Source organism: Tauraco erythrolophus, chromosome 5, assembly GCF_009769465.1.
Source record: "Tauraco erythrolophus isolate bTauEry1 chromosome 5, bTauEry1.pri, whole genome shotgun sequence".
Classification (NCBI taxonomy): Eukaryota; Metazoa; Chordata; class Aves; order Musophagiformes; family Musophagidae; genus Tauraco; species Tauraco erythrolophus.
The window spans coordinates 85,376,661-85,394,661 of NC_141469.1; the positions used below are offsets into that span (position 1 = coordinate 85,376,661).

The following is an 18,001-nucleotide window of genomic DNA, read 5'->3' on the forward strand; positions in this document are numbered from 1 at the left end:
ACACTGTAAGTGAGGCAGCATCCATTTGAAAAAGAGAAGGACTGTGCATGTCTTACACCTCAGGCTCAGCTCACAGTGGAGAGGAGGAACATGCACATGATACAGATGGACCAGAACTCCAAGACAGTAAGCCACTTCTTCACTCTTGCCCCTTAATTTTCCACCAATTCTAAATCTGCTGTTGGGTGGTGAGAGCATCTGCACTTTGGCTTGTATAGCAGAGCCAGAGGAAGATATCTGGAAGTGTGTTCTTTGTTATTATTCATGGACATGATGAGAGAAGGAAGTAAAAAGTACCTGAAAACTGCAGAATACTCAAATTATTATCTTATGACTAAACATTCCATCTTTCTGGTCCTCTGCAAGAGGTTTGCTCCCAAGTGTGGTCTTATCCATGTGAAAGGATGAATTAGCCTATCCAACCAGCAAAGCACCAGCGTTTTCTTTGTTGTTTACGCGTTGGAGGAACTTCTCAGGAATTAAGTGGAATGCTTTCAGCTCAGGTGAGGTACAGAGATTATTTAAGTCTACTCAGAACGTAGTCAACACAGGTATTAGCTTGGCCTGATCATGTGTCCGCTGAAATCCACGGCTGCTCTTAAAAAGAACAGTAATCTGTCCCCTGTTTGCTACCATGCAAGAAAATCTGGACTAGATAACAATATTGTCTTTCAGTTGAAGCAATTTTTCAGGCCTGCATGTGATAAATGCAGAGAATCTACAATCCTCTTGTTGCTTCAGTCCTTATTTTTGGAGAAGGAAAAAAAAAAAAGTCCTTATTTTTGGAGAAAAAATAAGAGCCTAAGGAATTAGTGTAATCATCCCCACTGATGAGGCTAACAGTGAAACTGCTGGAACGCTGGTGCAGGCAGTGCTCAGACAGTGTGGACAGGGTCTAGCAGCACCACATGTCCCTCTTGTGCTTTCCAGCTTCCTTCCTGGTTCATTCAAACCAGGTGGAAGAAGCTGAACCGATGAGCCCAGGTCTCCCAGGGACGCTGGTGCTTGGAGAAGCAAGCATTGCATCAATCTTCAGTACTGGAGCAACCATGGACTGCTGAGGAAGCAGGGGATGTCGCCAGCAATTCGGAGTGCCTGTCAGGCTGCGAGCAGTCTGATGGCACCGAGTTGGCATCCGGGGAAAACCTCAGGTGACTTCCACGTTGCCACTGCTGCCCTTACTCCCCTGCATTCAGATGCAGCCGGATGCTGTGGCAGCAATTTCTGGCAGCGAAGTCAGACTTCTAGCAGCTGGCATTACTCCCCCGAAATGGGTTGCACGGCTGGAGTGAAATCAATGATTTATGATGGTTTATGATGGTGATGGTTTGTTCAGGTTATAAAACCAGTAGCGACTAGTACTTCTATAGGCACCCCAAACTCCACACATATGCTTTACACACAGCACAGATTGTCACTCCAAACCTTGCTGGAAACGCAGCTGTTGCTGGGGGCCTGATATTTTACCATGTTTTCCCAAGAAGTAACCTGTTAAAATGGAGACAACAATTCCTATTGATCCTCCTTATCCCTCCTGATTACACAGACGGTCCAGAGCCAACGATTTGCATGGCTATTTTCATTCTACCTTTTTCATTATCCACATCTTTCCCTAAGATTGGAGTTTGAAATCACAAGTTCCTAACGGAACTTTATCCTGTTGTATTTTGACATTAACTAGATAAATCAGCTGCTTTTTATTCCTTAATCATGCACAAATGAAAAGTCACAGGTCACCGGTAGGAACGGAAAGGTGTATCTGTCTTGCTGCCTGTCAATCAGCAACATGCCCTGCGGCACAGTCAGAGGAAAATATTTGATTTAGCACTGACATATTGTCCAAAATATTAAATTATCGTGTGTCTGAGGAACAGAAACATGAGCACGTTTTCTGGGTGCTGGGATCCAGCACACCAATGTGTAGGTAAGCTCGCCGTTGTGGGGCTGGTTGGCTCACAGCTTCGGGGTTTAACTGGTGCAGATTTTTATCTAGTGTCACAAAATCCTTGCAGAGCTTAATATATTTCACCACAATACACAGGAATTTTGTGATTAACTTCAGGAGAAAGGTCTTTGTTTTACTGCTACATGCAGAAAAGCAGACCTCTGCGATCACGCAGCACATCATAGGAACGGGCAGGTAGGACAGTGCCTTACATGGGCCTTGCATCTGATCCAGGCTAAGCAAAGAGCAGCATTTTAAAATGGAATGGAATGGAATAGAATAGAATCATAGAATGGTTTGGGTTGGAAGGGACCTCAAAGATCATCTAGTTCCAACCCCCCTGCCATGGGCAGGGACACCCTCCACTACACCAGGTTGCCCAAAGCCTCATCCAACCTGGCCTTGAACACTTCCAGGGATGGGGCAGCCACAGCTTCTCTGGGCAACCTGGTGCAGTGCCTCAGCACCCTCAATGTAAAGAATTTCTTTCTTATATCTAACCTAAATCTCCCCTCTTTCAGCTTAAATGCATTGCCCCTTGTCCTATCACTGCATGCCCTTGTAGAATAGAATCGAATCGAATCGAATCGAATCGAATCGAATAGAATAGAATAGAATAGAATAGAATAGAATAGAATAGAATAGAATAGAATAGAATAGAATAGAATAGAATAGTTGGAAGGAATCTACAACTAGATCATCTAGCCCAATTGCCTGACCACTAATTTTATCCCCTTCAGAGGTTATTTGAAGAAACCCTGCCTGTGCTGCTGAAGGGATCATACGATTGCTGTGCTGAGAGAACAGAGTTTATGCCTTAAACCAGAGTTTTCTGTCCCTTCCGAAACTCCGAGTAGCATCAAAGGCTTTAGCTCAGGTTCCCTTAAAAAACCTATTTTCTCTTTGAATCTTGAACTCAGTGTCACCCTGTGGCAGAGACTCACCTGTCTCACTGCACTGTGAGATGCTCCTGCTCTACCCACCGGACTTTAGGCAAATTTCTGTGAGCTCCAGGGACATGAGTGGAGTTGGACTGAGAAGTCAAGGCCAGGCTGGTGGGACCACTGATAGCCTTCAGGCCAAAGCAGAAGCAACTATGATCTGAGAACTTATTATGGGCCTGAACGGAATGAGCTTGTGGCCGGACTCCAGGTCCTTCTGGAGGAAGGTGGAAGTGGGAATTTTTGCCCTGCTCCTCAGAAAATTCTCCCGCGTGTATCCCAGGGATCTTGGCTCTGCGTGTGTGATGCTGTAGAGCAGGGTGCTGGCAGAGAGCAGCAGTGTGCACAAAGCCTCATCTCTCCCTGCCTTTTAAACCCCGACAGGATGCCCGCACGATTTGGTGCCAGATGGGTATTCAGCCCTGGCATCATGCTTCTAGCTGAGGTCACGCAGAGGCGTCGGACAGACGTGTCGCTGCGGAATACCTAGCCTGTTTCCTGCTGAAACACCTTTCTGCCACAGCTAAATGCAGCTGTGGTGATAATGGGGAGCTATGGTTGAGGGCTCTCTGCAGGAAAAGCCAGGCGTTTTCTGTCCAGCTGAAAAATGTGTGCGTGATGGAGATGCTTCCAGCCCTCAGAACCAATTCTGCTGCATAGGAAGCTGATACGGCTCCACCTGCTGGTTTCAGACCAGGAATGAACATTTTTCACTTTTTCTGAGGAAAATTCTGAAAACCACAATTGTTTTGTAAACATTACCTCCGCCCCTCCACCCAAAAAAAAGCACGAAACAACAACACCCACCAAAAAAAAAAAAAAAGATAAAAATGCAATGCAAGCTTTCGCTGAAATTAAATAATAAAAAGTTAAATGAAAGGGAACCATTATTTATGCCCTGCCAATCAGGGATTGTGGAAGAAAAATGCAATATATCGGAAGGAATGAAGTAGAATCACAGAATGGTTTGGGCTGGAAGGGACCTCAGAGATCATCCAGTTCCAACCCCCCTGCCATGGGCAGGGACACCCTCCACTACACCAGGTTGCCCAAAGCCTCGTCCAACCTGGCCTTGAACACTGCCAGGGATGGGGCAGCCACAGCTTCTCTGGGCAACCTGTGCCAGTGCCTCGCCACCCTCAGAGGGAAAAATTTCTTCCTTAGATCCCATCGAAATCTCCCCTCTTTCAGTTTACATCCATTGCCCCGTGTCCTATCACTACACACCCTTGTCCAAAGCCCCTCTCCAGCTTTCCTGTAGCCCCTTTAGGTACTGGGAGGTGCTGGAAGGTCTCCCCGGAGCCTTCTCTTCTGCAGGCTGAACAGCCCCAACTCTCTCAGCCTGTCTCCAGAGCAGAGGTGCTCCAGCCCTCGCATCATCTCCGTGGCCTCCTCTGGCCCCGCTCCAGCAGCTCCATGTCCTTCTTGTGCTGGGGACCCCAGAGCTGAACGCAGTATTCCAGGTGGGGTCTCACGGGAGCAGAGCAGAGGGGCAGAATCCCCTCCCTCGCCCTGCTGCCCACACTTAAGTACTTTGAATGAGCTACAGGTGCTTCATAGTTCCAGGCACAAATTTAAATAAAAGTGTAGACAGATAAAAATTCTGTCTTTGGGATGAGATAGCAGGCTTTCTGGCCACAAAATGGCTTTAAAAGCAAATTTTTTTTTTTTTTTTAAAGATAAGTACTTTTTTCCAGAGACAAAGCTAAATTACATCGTTCCAGAGGTACCACCTCCTTCAGGGATATCAGGAAAGAATGCAAATGGAATCTGTCTCCGAATGAAGGTCCGTTTTGAAAGGCCTAGTGACTTGTCATCGAAGTCCCTGTTAAAAAGTCAGTGACAGTATTCTCGTTTTTGGGTGGACAATCTAAACACCTCTGTTCTCAGTTACGCTGCAAAGCCAGCTGCTCTCCGAAAGCTTATGACTATTTCTAGGGCTTGTGAAATGCTGATTATGGGATTGCCATCCAAATGCCTTTCCATTTACTAATGAAACAGCGTGATAAATTTCTAACGCTGTTGCCATCTGTTGGACAGACGAGTTTGGGAGCTCCACTTGTGTTTTTTCTCATAGTAACTTAGACATGTCTTTCAAAAACTGCCTAAATTCCAGTGGTGTGTTTAGCATCCTCTTTTCCAGCTTCTGTGGGGTAAAGGAGGATGTGCGAAGAAGGAAGGTCTTACATGTGAAGATGACCAGTTTGAGGAGCACAGATTCAGATCCTTGGTCTGTCACAGGTTTCCTGTGGGATTTTATCGAGGGATTGAGGACTCATATTTGCTGCTGGGGGTGACCCATGCTTGCTTTAGAAGGCAGTTTCTGGGAAGCATTGCCTGCAGCTGTGTGTCTCTGCCCTTGACTGCTGCGGAGATACCAAACGTACCACGTAAATGCCACAAGAAGCATGGTGGGGTTGACAGCAGCAATAGCACACCCCTGTTCTCCTTTGCACAACGACAGGGTGACTTCAGGCAGTAATTGCAGGAAAAAAGCAGCAGGTGTGCTGGAATGGACACTCCTGTACTGGTAAGACTGGATAGGACCTTGCTGCTGCTACCTGGAGGACAGGCTTGCTCTGTCTGAAGAGTCCCTTCTGTCGAGGTTCAGGCTGCACGGCTGCTTCCCCACCCCCAGGGAGGGGAAGAGAATGAAAGGCAAAAAGGGAAATCAGTTGAGATAAGAACAATATAATACCACCAATAATAATATCTTGAGAGATATATCTATATAGAATCACAGAATGGGTTGGGTTGGAAGGGACCTCAAAGACCATCCAGTTCCAACCCCCCTGCCATGGGCAGGGACACCCTCCACTACACCAGGTTGCCCAAAGCCCCATCCAACCTGGCCTTGAACACTGCCAGGGATGGGGCAACCACATCTTCTCTGGGCAACCTGTTCCAGTGCCTCACCACCCTCTGAGTGAAAAATTTCTTCCTTAGATCCCATCGAAATCTGCCCTCTTTCAGGTTAAAGCCATTTCCCCATGTCCTGTCACTACATGCCCTTGTAAAAAGCCCCTCTCCAGCTTTGCTGCACAAAGACAAACACATACACAAACACGTGGTGCACAGCGCAGTCGCTCACCACTCGGTGGCCAAGGCCTGTCCCAGCCCGGAGTAACGATCCCGAAACAGATAGGTCCCGACACCGCAATCCCGGACAAGCAAGAGACCCGAAATGAAAGTGAGAGAGAGATGGCACTCCGCGAGCCCGAGAGTGAAAGCCCCCGGAAAAGCAAAAGCCCTTCGTTCTGGTCAGCCCTCACTTTTATACTGGGCATGACGCTGCATGACATGGAATCCTTACTGGCCACTTTGGCCTCGATCCTGAGTCTAAGTACAAATCACAAGGGCAGTTGTGGACCCCCCATCCCGGCCATGCTCCCCCCCATCCCGTTGTGCCCCTGCACGCTGGCAAGAACATGGCAGCTGGAAACTCCTGGAGGTCTCAGTGCCAACTACAAACACCAGCGCGCTGCCAGTGTTCTTCTCATAACGAATCCCAGACTAAATCCAAAACACGGAGCTCTTCTTTGGGCAACCTGGTGTAGTGGAGGGTGTCCCTGCCCATGGCAGGGAGGTTGGAACTGGATGATCTTTGAGGTCCCTTCCAACCCAAACCATTCCATGATTCTATGACTCTGTCTGCTAAAAAGAACTAGCTCTGTCCCAGTTGAAACCAGTACACCTTCCTTTCCTTTTTGCTTTAGACGCCCTTTTAAACAAGTGCTGCCGAGTCATTTCCGCGTAGTTGCCCAGCATGAGGCCTGTATCACCAGTGCCATTTACATTTTGTCTGGTGGAATTAAGCTGAGTGCAATCCTTGGGAACGCATGGGAGAGCAGAGCATTCAGCTGTCTTTATTCGAAGGGTCTGTGGTAGGAGCTGGGCAGTGGTAGTTGGATTATTTTATTCCTAAGTCTGACATACTGTCTTGGAAAGAAAGATACAGATTTGCCAGTAGCTGTAAGGTCTCTCCCTCCTCCTCAGTGCCTTGGCTGGGAGCTTTTGAAGCTGGTACATGTGTTTGGGCTGTGCTACCATACGGCCCTTCCATTGACTGGGACAGCATCCGCCTTAAGGGAATGAGAAGAGAGCGTTGCCATACGATGGCACTCGTGATTTCGAAGCACGCTTTTTGTTAGGTCCCTAACTTCACATAAATAAAAACTTGAGCCTGCTGTAAAAGATCCATGGGCAAATCTCACGCTGGCACTGCAAACTCTGGATGTCAAGAGATCCACAATCCCCTCCTCAAAATCTGTTCTGGGGAGCATGTGTAGTGAACCCACAGGGAGACCCCCTCTCTAACAGCAGGTTTGCCCCTGCTGCCCCAGAGCTGCACGGTTTGGAATTTGTTCTCAAAAAGAATTCCAGACGATTTCTCTCCCTAGTAGCGCCCAGCACTGCAGCCTCAAATAACTCTGGGACATGTAAGGCACTGCCATGGTATGAACACAGCTTACCGGGCTGCAAGAACACATGCAACCATGCTGACACAGAACGGAGGAGTCTTTAGGGTAGGCTCTCCAGCAGGAAAGGACTTGGGTGCTGCCTTGCAAGTGCCGTGCAGTGGTGCTGTGTGTCCCTGTGCCATCCCGCCGCCTCCACTCACCCCTCCTGCAGCTGCCCCCAGTCACCGCCAGTGCGGCGGGTTAACGCACGGACTCCGTAGATGTGATCCCAGACACGTTTATTACAATTTATAAGCAGCTTTTACAGATCATTTTTCCAGCCACGAGGTGCCCACGCGCCCTCTGCTTAGTTATGATGGGTTACAACCAGCAGTGCACGCGCCTGTTTTAGCTTTGCTATTGGCTCTGCCTAAAAAAGCATCATTTTCTGTCTGCTAAGCTGAATGCCAGCTGCTCACACTCCCTTTTCCTTTTTATCCTCTTTATCGGTGTTTCCCAACTTCATCAAGAACACAGGCTTAAATCATCAAGGTCAGACCCCAACTGGAACTGTGTGTATGATTCCTCCATTCCTTCATCCTCCTCTTCCTCCCCGCCCTCCCCAGGGCATGGACCCCTGGCTCAGCCGCCACTGGCTGCAGTGCCAGTGCCATTCCCATTCCCTTCCCCATCCCCATCCATCCCTATCCCCATCTCATCCCATCCCATCCCCGTCCCTGTCCCCATCCCCATCTCATCCCCATCCCATCCCCATCCCCATCCCATTCCCATCCCATCCCCATCCCCATCCCCATCCCCATCCCCATCCCCATCCCCATCTCATCCCCATCCCATCCCCATCCCCATCTCATCCCCATCCCATCCCCATCCCAGTCCCCATCCCCATCCCCATCCCCATCCCATCCCCATCCCATCCCAGTCCCCATCCCCATCCCCATCTCATCCCCATCCCCATCCCCATCCCATCCCATCCCCATCCCATCCCCATCCCATCCCCATCCCCATCTCATCCCCATCCCCATCTCATCCCCATCCCCATCCCCTCCCCATCCCATCCCCATCCCCATCCCCATCCCATCCCCATCCCCATCCCCATCCCCATCCCCATCCCCATCCCCATCTCATCCCCATCCCCATCCCCATCTCATCCCCATCCCCATCCCCATCCCCATCCCCATCCCCATCTCATCCCCATCCCATCCCCATCCCATCCCCATCCCATCCCAGTCCCCATCCCCATCCCATCCCCATCCCCATCCCACCCCGGCGCTCCGAGCTCCCGCCGAGCCGCCGGCTGCTCCAGCACCGAGTCACCCATCACGACGCGGCGCGCTCACGCGCACCGGGTGGGCGCCAAACTTCCCCGCCCTCTCCCGCCGCTCACCAATCCCCGCCGCCGCTCTCTTCCCCATCAACCAACCGCTGCCTTCGGCACGCTCCGCCGACCAATAGTAACCGGCCGAGGGGCGGGCCGGCTCCGCCCCCGCGCCGCACGCGTGACAGGGCGGCGTTGCCATGGTGCGCGCCTTCGTGCTGCTGGCGCCGGGCCCCGCCCCCCAGGCCCCGCCCCTCCGGCCCCACCGCCCCCCCCGGGTCCCGCCGCCCGCCGCGCGCGGACCCCCCGTCCCGGCCCGGTGCCGATCCCCGCCGCAGCCCCTCCCGTCACCTCCGGTCCCGCAGGGAGAAGGGCCGAGCCGCTAACGAGCACCCACCTCCAGCGCCCCGCGCTCCGCCCCAGCGGGGTACCGGGAGTTCTCCCCCAGTGCCAGGCGAGCCCCCAGCTTTGCCCCCCAGCGGGAGGGGGTCCCTGGCAGGAGAGCAAGGGCTGGGGATGGGGGGGGTGGGGAGAAACACCCTCTCCCCTCCCCAAACCGTGCCCGCGGCGGGCACGGAGGGGTCTGGCGCTGAGCACCCTCCGTGAGGATGGCACCTGGGGGGGCAGGGGCCGCGCTGCGGGGTCCATGGGTGGGTGCGGGCCGGGGGCTGCGCTGCGGGTGCTGATGGGGCCGTGGGTGCCCAGACACACCGCGAGCCGCGGGACTGTCGCCCCCCGCACCACGAGGACTTCAGCGAGGACCTGCGCAAGTTCTGCCCGAAGAGCCGCGCCTGGGCGGGCGAGCGCAGCAAGAGAGAGCTCTACAGCCGCCTCCAGGACTTCCGACGGCTCCGGGGGACCCCTGCAGCGCCCCCCCCCCCGGGGCTGCCATCAGGCGACACCTCCCAGCCCAAAACCCGGCCGCCCCCAGCGCTCCTCTGCTGGGTGCCCTGCATGGCTATATGCTCCGGGGTCGTACGCAGGGCAGGAGGAGGGACGGGGCGGGAGGGGTGCCCTGGGGTGATCCGGTGCCCCCCCCGGCCCTGTACCCCCCGCCCCAGGCCCTGACACCCCCCTTGCCCCGCCGCCGCCATGCTGTCCCCCCCCAGGCCCTGCCGCTCCTCCCAGCCCGCACTTCCTCCCTGTGCCCCGCCTACCAGCCCCTATCCGCCAATCAGCGCTCCGCCCTCGGAGCCTTACCCAATGACGACCCGGCGCTCTCACGCGCAGCGGGTGGGCGCCAAACTTCCCCGCCCTCTCCCGCCTCTCACCAATCCCCGCCACCGCTCTCTTCCCCATCAACCAACCGCTGCCTTCGGCACGCTCCGCCGACCAATGGCAACCGGCCGGGGCGACGGGCCGGCTCCGCCCCCGCGCCGCACACGTGACAGGGCGGCGTTGCCATGGTGCGCGCCTTCGTGCTGCTGGCGCCGGGCCCCGCCGGGACCCCCGGCCCCGCCCCCTGCCGCGTGCTGTACGCTCGCACCTTCGGGACCCCCCCCAGGACCCCCGCCGCCCCCGAGGGGCCCGCCCGGCAGCGCCTCCGCCGCAAGGAGCAGCTTCTGGCCGTGGCCAGGTAAACCCCCCCCCCCCCACCACCACCACCAACGGGACCCCCTCCAACGGGACCCCCTTCCTGGGGATACTGGGGCCCGGTGGGACCCCGGGACCGGGAGTGTCCCCCCCCCCAGGGCTGTGGCACCCCCCTCTTTCTCCCTGGGACCCCTACAGACATGAGACCCCGTTTTGGGGGGGGAGCTCCTGAGCTTTGCAGGACCCCCAGGGCGGTGGCGCCCCCTGTCGGTGGGTTCCCCCTTTCCTGGGGGGGGGCTCTGGGACCCGCAGAGCTGGGGGACAGGGCACGACGGGACCCCCGGGGCCGTGGGACCACGGCCCCGGGGTTCCCGCCGAGCCCTGTCCCCCTCTCTTTCTCTGCCAGGCAAGTGGCATCCCAGTGCCAGCTGCTTCAGTCGTCCTCGGGGCGCCCGTCCTCCCCCCAGCTCCCCCAGCTCCCCGACGAGCCGCTGTCACTGCAAGACGCCCCAGGGGGGCTTTTCCAGTTGCCCCCCGGGGACCCCTTCCCCGAACGGGTGACGGTGGCCTGGTTATCCGTCATGGCCGTCGCCTTCGCCTTGGTTTGCGACCCCCAGGAGAACCTCTCGCTGGCCGAAATCACCCTGCGCCGCCTGGCCCCCCGCCTGCTTGCCGACCTGCGCCTCCTGGGCTCCGGCGCCGACGTCCTGCTCCGACCCGACGCCGCCGATGGCCTCCTCGACCGGCTCCTGCCCCATGGCCAGATGCTTTTCCTCAATGAACGGTTCCTCCAGGCGATGGACCGGGAGGTGGGCGTCAAAACGGCCCGCTGAGCTGCAACCGGCATCCCTGCCCGGCACCCCCCAGTATTCCGGGGGGAGAGACAAGGGAGGGATGCGAGATGGTCGCCGAGCCCCGGTGGGATGGACAGGACAACCAGCTCCGGAATAAAGAGGGACGGGCCAGCAAAAAGCAGGTTTTTAATCCATTTATCCCCCACCGATGCTGTGGCGGGAGGGCTGGGAGCACTGGGAGCTGTCCCCGTAAAAACCCACCTGGAGCTGGGATGGTGCCGCGCTCCTGCACCGCTCCGTGTGCACAGGGCACGGGGCAGGATACGGGCGTTGAAAATGAGGTGGTTCTCCCCGGGGGGGTTCGGCAAAGCTCCCACCCACCAGCCTGGAGGAGAGAGGGGTGCCAGGGGGTCCCCTCTGCACCCCCCGGGTGCTTTGGGTCGGGTGGGGGTTCCCCAGCAGAGGAGCAGCGGCCGTGGGCAGCGCAGGTGCCATCTGCTGTGGGACAGGATGGCTGGGGACGGGGGGTCCGTCACCTTCGGACAGGAGGGACCCCACGGGGGACAGGGCGGCTGCGGGGGTGCAACCAGCCCTGGTGCGTCGGGATCACTGGGGTGGAGGATTAAAGAAGAGGCAGTGGGGCAGGACGTGGCCATGTGCCCGGCACGGGGGGTGGTTGTTCCCAGATGGTGCCGCTCGGGGCAGGGGGGACACATGTGAGGCCTCACGAGGTGGCAGGAGCTGGCACCCGCCTGCCCGGTTCAGCTGGGCGCAGCAGCGAGCGGGGTGCCAGGAGGGCCGGGAAGCCAGGAGCCATTGTGCCCGGCTCTCCTGCCATCGCCATCGTGCCAGGGACGGGCTGGGGGCTGCGTAACCCCAGTCGGTCCTGCCCAGCCCTGCAGAGGGGCTGCTGGGGGGCCAGACTCCAAAACGCTGCCCCCCATAAATGCACTGGTAAAGCTGAAGCACCTGGCGAGCGGTGCTGGGCATCAGCGGCGCCAGGCTCCAGCTGTGGCAGGTCTCTGGCCGTGATGCTGGGTGGGATCTGGCCCGGCACGCCAGTGGGGGCCGCAGGCACAGCGGGGTCCCAGCACCCCCTCCCACCACGCTCACAGGGCGAGGGGACGGATCCGTCCCTCCCGCAGCACTCACGGGACTCCCGTGACACGAGAGATGCGGCACCGTGGTTGATGCCAGCAAAGGTGCCCAAGGTGGGCAGGGCAGGGCAGAAGGGCTGGGGGGGACCTCACAGTGTGCTGGAGGCTGTGGGGGTGATGGAGCCAACCCCCGCGGGGAGGGCGAGAGGCAGCCGGAGGAGGTGCAGTGGGAGCAGTTTAATGGGAGCTCAGCAAAGGGCTCCGGGTGCGGGGGGCAGCGTTGGGCTCTGGCGATGGCGGCAGCGTCGCGGCACGGGCACTCGCCTGGGAGCTGCCCTGCTTCGGGGGGGTTGGGGGTCCCTGGGGGGCTCAGCTGGCACCCATGCACGGGGCGAGCGGTCCAGCAGTGGATCCGGCAGCGGGTCTGGCAGCGGGGCGTCAGGGCTTGCTCAGGTCCCTCTCGCAGATCCAGGGGAAGGAGAAGTTGCAGTTATGGTCGTTCCAGAGGCCGTTGCCGTTGGGGTGGATCTGGGCACAGCCCTCCTGGCCCCACTGCCCGTGGTCCGTGTTGTCGGGCTGCCCCGGCGCCCAGAAACTGCCAGGGCAGAGCAGGGTCAGTGGGGGGGTCCCGGGGGTGCCAGGCTCCCCCTCCTGCCCCCCAAGCCCAGCTCACCTCTGAGCCTGCGAGTAGGCAGCCCCGTCCACCCAGCGCCAGGAGCCCCCGGGGCCCGTGGCCGCCAGCCCGATCCAGTATGATCCTGCCCTCGCCTCCCGTGCCAGGTAGTCCTGCGGGACAGGGCAGGGGGCGCGGGCAGGAGAGGGGCACAGGCAGGGGCAGGAGGGGGCAAGCGCAGGAGGGGACTTGGGCAGGAGGAGGAGTGGGCAGGAGGGGATGTGGGCAGGAGGGGGTGAGTGCAGGCAGGTGTGTGGGCACGAGGGGGCATGGGCAGGGGGATGCACAGGCAGGAGGGGTGGGCAGGAGGGTGCATGGGCGCAGGCAGCAGCAGGGCAGGCAGAGGGGGCGGTGATGGTCGCCGCAGCCCCGCGCACCCACCTGCTCCTCGGGGCCGGTGATGGAGGTGAGGTGCGAGTGCGCGGCGCGGCACGCGGCCTCCGCCTCCCGCCACGGCTTCCGATCCGCCGAGAAGTAGTAGATCCTGCCGCCGTGGTACCGCCAGCCCAGCGCCAGCCCCTGCAGCCACCGGCCTGCCGAGCGGGCAGCCGTGGGGCCGGGGGGCCCAGGGACCGGGGTCACCACCACCCACCCCCCTTCCCAAAACCCTTCAGCACGTTACCGAGCTGCTCCGTCCGCCTCTGCGCCGCTGCCGGGCTCTCACCGGGGCTCCAGGAACCTGCCACGGGGTTGGGGAGAGGAACTGGCAACGGCCTGACCACCCCCTGGGCAGGGGCTGTGGGCAGGGGGCGGGGGGCAGGAAATGGGGACAGGGGTTTGGGGGCAGGGGCTGGGGGGCAGGAACTGGGGGGCAGGAACTGGGGACAGGGGCTGGGGGAAGAGCTGGGGCTGGGGAGCAGGAGCTGGGGGAAAGGAAATGGGGGGCAGGGGCTGGGGGGGCAAGGGCTGGGGTACCCGGGGCAGCCCCAGGGTCCCACTCACCGTCGGGGCCCGGCAGCAGAGGGGCCCTGGCTGCCGCCAGCTCTGCCCGCGCTACCCGCAGCTCTGCCTGGCCCTGCACGTCTGGGCAGGGCAGGGCGGCAGGTCAGCGCCGTGCCAGCCCTGCCCACGGACCCCCGCCCGCTGCCAGCCCTGCCCGCCGACCCCTGCCCGCTGCCAGCCCTGCCCGGGCGTCCCCGCGACCCCCCGCCGGCACTCACGCAGGATGATGAGCGCTGCCAGGGCAGCCCCCAGCACCAGGACCACCCCCGTGCCCAGGACGGTGCTCAGCGCCCAGCGGGACGCGGCCGGACGGGAGCCGGGTGCCGGTGCTGCGGGAGAGGAGCCGGAGGTGCCGTGAGCCCCCCCCGGGGTGCCCGGCGCTGCCGGAGAGGAAGGAAGGGGCTCGGGCAGGTGCCAGCCGGGCAGGGCTCACCGGGAGCGGGGCTGGGCGGGTAGCGGATCTGCAGGCTCTCGTACAGGTGCGGCGCGGCCGCCGCCATCCCGCCCGGTAACGGAGCCGCTGCCTGCCGGAGCCTCGGCACACGCTGGCGAGGGCAGCGGGAACCGAGCAGCCTGGCACCCGCGGCCGCTGGTGGGTGCCGGTTCCTGCCGGGGCGTCACCCGCGTCCCCCCGCCCCGAGCGGCATCACCCGGGTCCCCCCGCCCCGAGCGGCATCACCCGGGGGCGAGCCCTGCGCAGGGCACACGGCCCAGCCCCGGACTGGGGGCACCCTGACCCCCACCCCACGGCCAGCCCGTGCCCTGCCCCTGCCCCTCTCCCTTCCCCTGCCCCTTCCGCAAAACGCGGCTCAAATGCGATTTGAGTTTCCCACCCTCAGGCACAGGCTCCCTGGTCCCAGTGAGGAGGAGGATGCACCCAGCCCGGTGTGCCCGGCACGGTGCAGGGGCTCCCAGCCCTCGTCCTCCTCCTCTGGCAGGAGGGCAGGCAGCCTTCAAACCAGGCTGGCAGTGTGCCCTTCTCAGCAGGGAGAAGGGCTGTTGTCACCACCATCACCACCACCACCACCATCGCTATGACACCGGTGACGTGCTCTGTGCCCGGCTGGAAAGCCCCGTGGGGAGTGTGAGGACGGGCACCCAGGACAGACGTTATTCCCAGCAGGATCCATGCTGGGTCAGGAGCAGGGAGCTGCCGTCCAGCACCGGGACAAACCACATGTGCCCACATGGTGCTGGGCACTCCGACGGGCACCTCCCGGCAGCACCAGGTGGGCTGGAGTTCCCGGCAGGAGGTGAATGCCAAAGGGGAAGTGCACGCCTGGGGCCGTGGGCTCTGCTTGGGGCCACCCAGCTCCCACCCCTGGCGCTGCGGTGGTGCACCCGGCACCACCCGTGGCACGGGGCCCCGGATGCCCAGGCTCGCCTCTGGACACACCAGGATGTGGTATTTCAGGACTTCTGGCTTTGGTGGTTTTCTTTGCCCCTTTTCAGTCCAAACCACCACGTGTTTGACACAGACACTGGAAATAACTTCAAAAGTGCAAAACCAACGTTTTTCCAGCAAACGGAGAAATTGCCAAAAAGCCCAGGGGCGCATTTCCGCCCAGCACCCCCCCCCCCGTGCCCATCAGGCACCAATCTGACCCCGGGGCTGCGCCAGTGGCCCTGCAGTGGGCAGACCTTCATCCTCCTCCTCCCTGCTCTCCCCAGGGCACGGACCCCCGGCTTGGCCGCCACCGGCTGCGGTGTAGCTCTGCTCCGCCATTCCCGGATGGGCTTCCCACTCCATAAGGGTTCTCTGGAACATCAGCAACGTTGGACATCAGGAAAAGGTTCCACCAAGCGGGTGGTTGGTGGAACGGGCTCCCCAGGGAAGCGGTCACGGCACCGTCCGTCAGCGTTCAAGGAGCGTCCGGATGATGGTTTAGTTTTAGTCATTGGTTCAGTTTCAGGTGGTCCTGCGAGGAGCGGGGGGTCGGACTGGATCCTTGTGGATCTTTATGGGTCCCTCCCAACTGGAGATGTTCCGTGGTTCCGCACACCGGCATAATAATAATATTTAATTTACTGGGCTGCACTTTGCTTTTCTGCCAACACATCCATCGTTCCTGTCTAATGTGGATATAGAATCATAGAGTCATGGAATGGTTTGGGTTGGAAGGGACCTCAGAGATCATCCAGTTCCAAACCCCCTGCCATGGGCAGGGACACCCTCCACTACACCAGGTTGCCCAAAGCCTCATCCAACCTGGCCTGGAACACTCCAGGGATGAGAATATGGACCATCAATGCCTTAAATCCTTTGCTTCCCACCTGAATTTGTATAAAGTTTTTCAAACCACATCCACCAGCGGCATTGGATGGAGGCACTGGCCCGTTCCGGGACCTCGGGAGACGAGAGGATGCGGCCGGGGTTTGCGGTGTTGTGAAACGGGGTGAGTCAGGGCGGCCGTTCCCCAACAGCCGTCACCAAGAGGCCGGATGGTGCCGGAGGAAGACGAAAGAGCCGGGGAGGAGGAAGGAAGCCGGCTCATCCGCGGGTTGCACAAGCGGTGAATCACGGAGCCACAGGCTCAGCGCGCCCGTCACACTGCGAGGAGCAGGGAACTGGGCTCCATCATCCTGGCGCATCCCTTCCCACCAGAGACATTCTCCGTATGACCAAGAGCATCCTCCAGATGCTCGAACCCTCCCAGCCTTGGTGTCGTCACCGCTTCCCCAGGTCATCATCCAGTTTGTCCGTACAACCAGGCTTGCCCCAGTCTGGCTGGTGAATCCGGCATTTGCTCCAGTCGAACATCACCCAGTTGGTGGTTGCCCAACTCTCCACTCTATCCAGATCCCGCTGTGAGGCCTCTCTTCCCCCGAGCGGGTCTCCCAGTTCGGGATCATCGGGAAACTTACTTAACATGCATTCAATTCCTGTATCCAGCCCCGTGTCACCCCGTTTTCCAGGACTCTCGGAGCCTGACCCATCAGCCAGCCTCACCCGGCATGCGATGGATCTGTCTAGGAGGGCACTGGCACTTTGTCCGGAAGGATACTGGGAGGGCATCAAAAGCCTCAATAAAATCCCCAAAACCCCACACCTACCAGCTTCCCCTTCCCAGGACGGGTGACCTTGTCCTAAAAGGGAATTAAGTTGGTTGAGCAGGACTTCTCCGTGTGAACCCGCGGTGGCCGTGCCCGGCGGCTGCGCTGCCTCTCAAGTGGCTCCCAGTCATTCCCAGAATAACCTTCTCCATCATTTTCCCAGGCACTGACGTGAGACCAACCAGTTGTAATTACTGGGATCTTCCTTCTTGAAAACTGGGACAACGTTTGCCAGCTTCCAGCCGACTGGGAACTCTCCAGACTCCCAAGCCTGTTGAAAAATAATGGAGAGAGGTCTCGTGATGACATCAAGAGACCTTATCGTGATCCCACCGTGATATCGTGACGTTATTTAGTGACATCGGGGAGCGGGCAGGGGAGGGACGGTCCCTGCCGGGGAGCACTGGCAGCTCCAAGCAGGCATGAAGGCAGGAGCAGCTCCAGGGTGACAACCAGGGGCAGCTTCTCCCTCCGCGGGCTGGCAGAGCCACAGCGTTCCATGGCCAGGAGGAGGATGCCAGCACGAGCATCTCCACACACATCCCCACCAAACACCTGGGCTCTGCTGGGAGAGGCGGGAATTACGGCCGGAGATGGCTCCTGTCAGCAGGAGATGCCCAGGGCTTTTCCCAGTCCCAAACTGGGACGCGAAGGACACCCTGCGGGGTTTGCCCAAACCTTCCCTGCGCCCCCACTGCCCGCACCCGCCTCTGGCCCAGCCACCCCGCACCGACTCAGCGCGTTCCGACGAGGGGCCGGAGGAGCAAACCTTGTCCTGGGGCTCGGCCAGGAACATCACCCGCATCCCACAGCACCCCTGTGCTCAGCCAGCCGTCCCTCCAGCCATCCCCGCACACATCCATCCATCCATCCCTCCTTCCGTCCATCCCTCCATCCCTTCCTCCATACACCCCTCCTTCCATCTCTCCATCCATCCCTCCACCCCTCCATACATCCCTCCTTCCATCCATCTCTCCATCCACCTCTCTATCCATTCTTCCATCCATCCTTCCTTCCATCCATCCCTCTATCCCTCCATCCTTCTATCCATCTATCCCGCCATCCCTTCTTCCATCCCTCCTTCTATCCCTCCTTCTATCCATCCATCCCTCCTTCCTTCCCTCCATCCCTTCTTCCATCCATCCCTCCTTCCTTCCATCTCTCTACCCATCCTTTCCTCCTTCTGCTGAATATATTTCCATTTCTAATCTAATCTAATCCAATCCAATCCAATCCCATCCCATCCAGTGCAGTCTAATCTACCCCAGCCTGGCCTCCTGTGGGTG

At 59.1% G+C, this 18,001-nt stretch overlaps 2 protein-coding genes across 2 annotated transcripts; one reads left to right on the top strand and one right to left on the bottom strand.

The window, feature by feature from the left end:
• The first annotated feature begins 10,025 nt into the window (after window positions 1-10,025).
• On the top strand, window positions 10,026-11,114 carry AP5S1 (adaptor related protein complex 5 subunit sigma 1). Its single transcript, XM_086612285.1, has 2 exons — window positions 10,026-10,198; window positions 10,562-11,114. The coding sequence occupies exons 1-2, from the start codon at window positions 10,026-10,028 to the stop codon at window positions 10,986-10,988; spliced, it is 600 nt and encodes a 199-aa protein (XP_086468411.1). The 3' UTR covers window positions 10,989-11,114.
• A 1,370-nt stretch (window positions 11,115-12,484) lies between these two features.
• Window positions 12,485-14,161, bottom strand: LOC147528777 (C-type lectin domain family 4 member F-like). Its single transcript, XM_086612404.1, has 7 exons — window positions 14,095-14,161; window positions 13,880-13,990; window positions 13,662-13,742; window positions 13,342-13,398; window positions 13,101-13,252; window positions 12,720-12,832; window positions 12,485-12,641 (listed from the first exon to the last, which is right to left on the bottom strand). Exons 1-7 carry the CDS (start codon window positions 14,159-14,161, stop codon window positions 12,485-12,487), a joined length of 738 nt encoding a protein of 245 aa, XP_086468530.1.
• Window positions 14,162-18,001: the final 3,840 nt, after the last annotated feature.

Bases quoted from the DNA above. Each gene is read 5' to 3' on its own strand.
- AP5S1 (XM_086612285.1), top strand. From the start codon at position 10,026: ATGGTGCGCGCCTTCGTGCTGCTGGCGCCGGGCCCCGCCGGGACCCCC. The intron at 10,199-10,561 runs GTAAACCCCCCC...TTTCTCTGCCAG, and splicing joins CAGCTTCTGGCCGTGGCCAG to GCAAGTGGCATCCCAGTGCC.
- LOC147528777 (XM_086612404.1), bottom strand. From the start codon at position 14,161: ATGGCGGCGGCCGCGCCGCACCTGTACGAGAGCCTGCAGATCCGCTAC. The intron at 13,991-14,094 runs GTGAGCCCTGCC...CCTCTCCCGCAG, and splicing joins CCCGCCCAGCCCCGCTCCCG to CACCGGCACCCGGCTCCCGT. The intron at 13,743-13,879 runs GTGAGTGCCGGC...TGCCCTGCCCAG, and splicing joins GGCAGCGCTCATCATCCTGC to ACGTGCAGGGCCAGGCAGAG.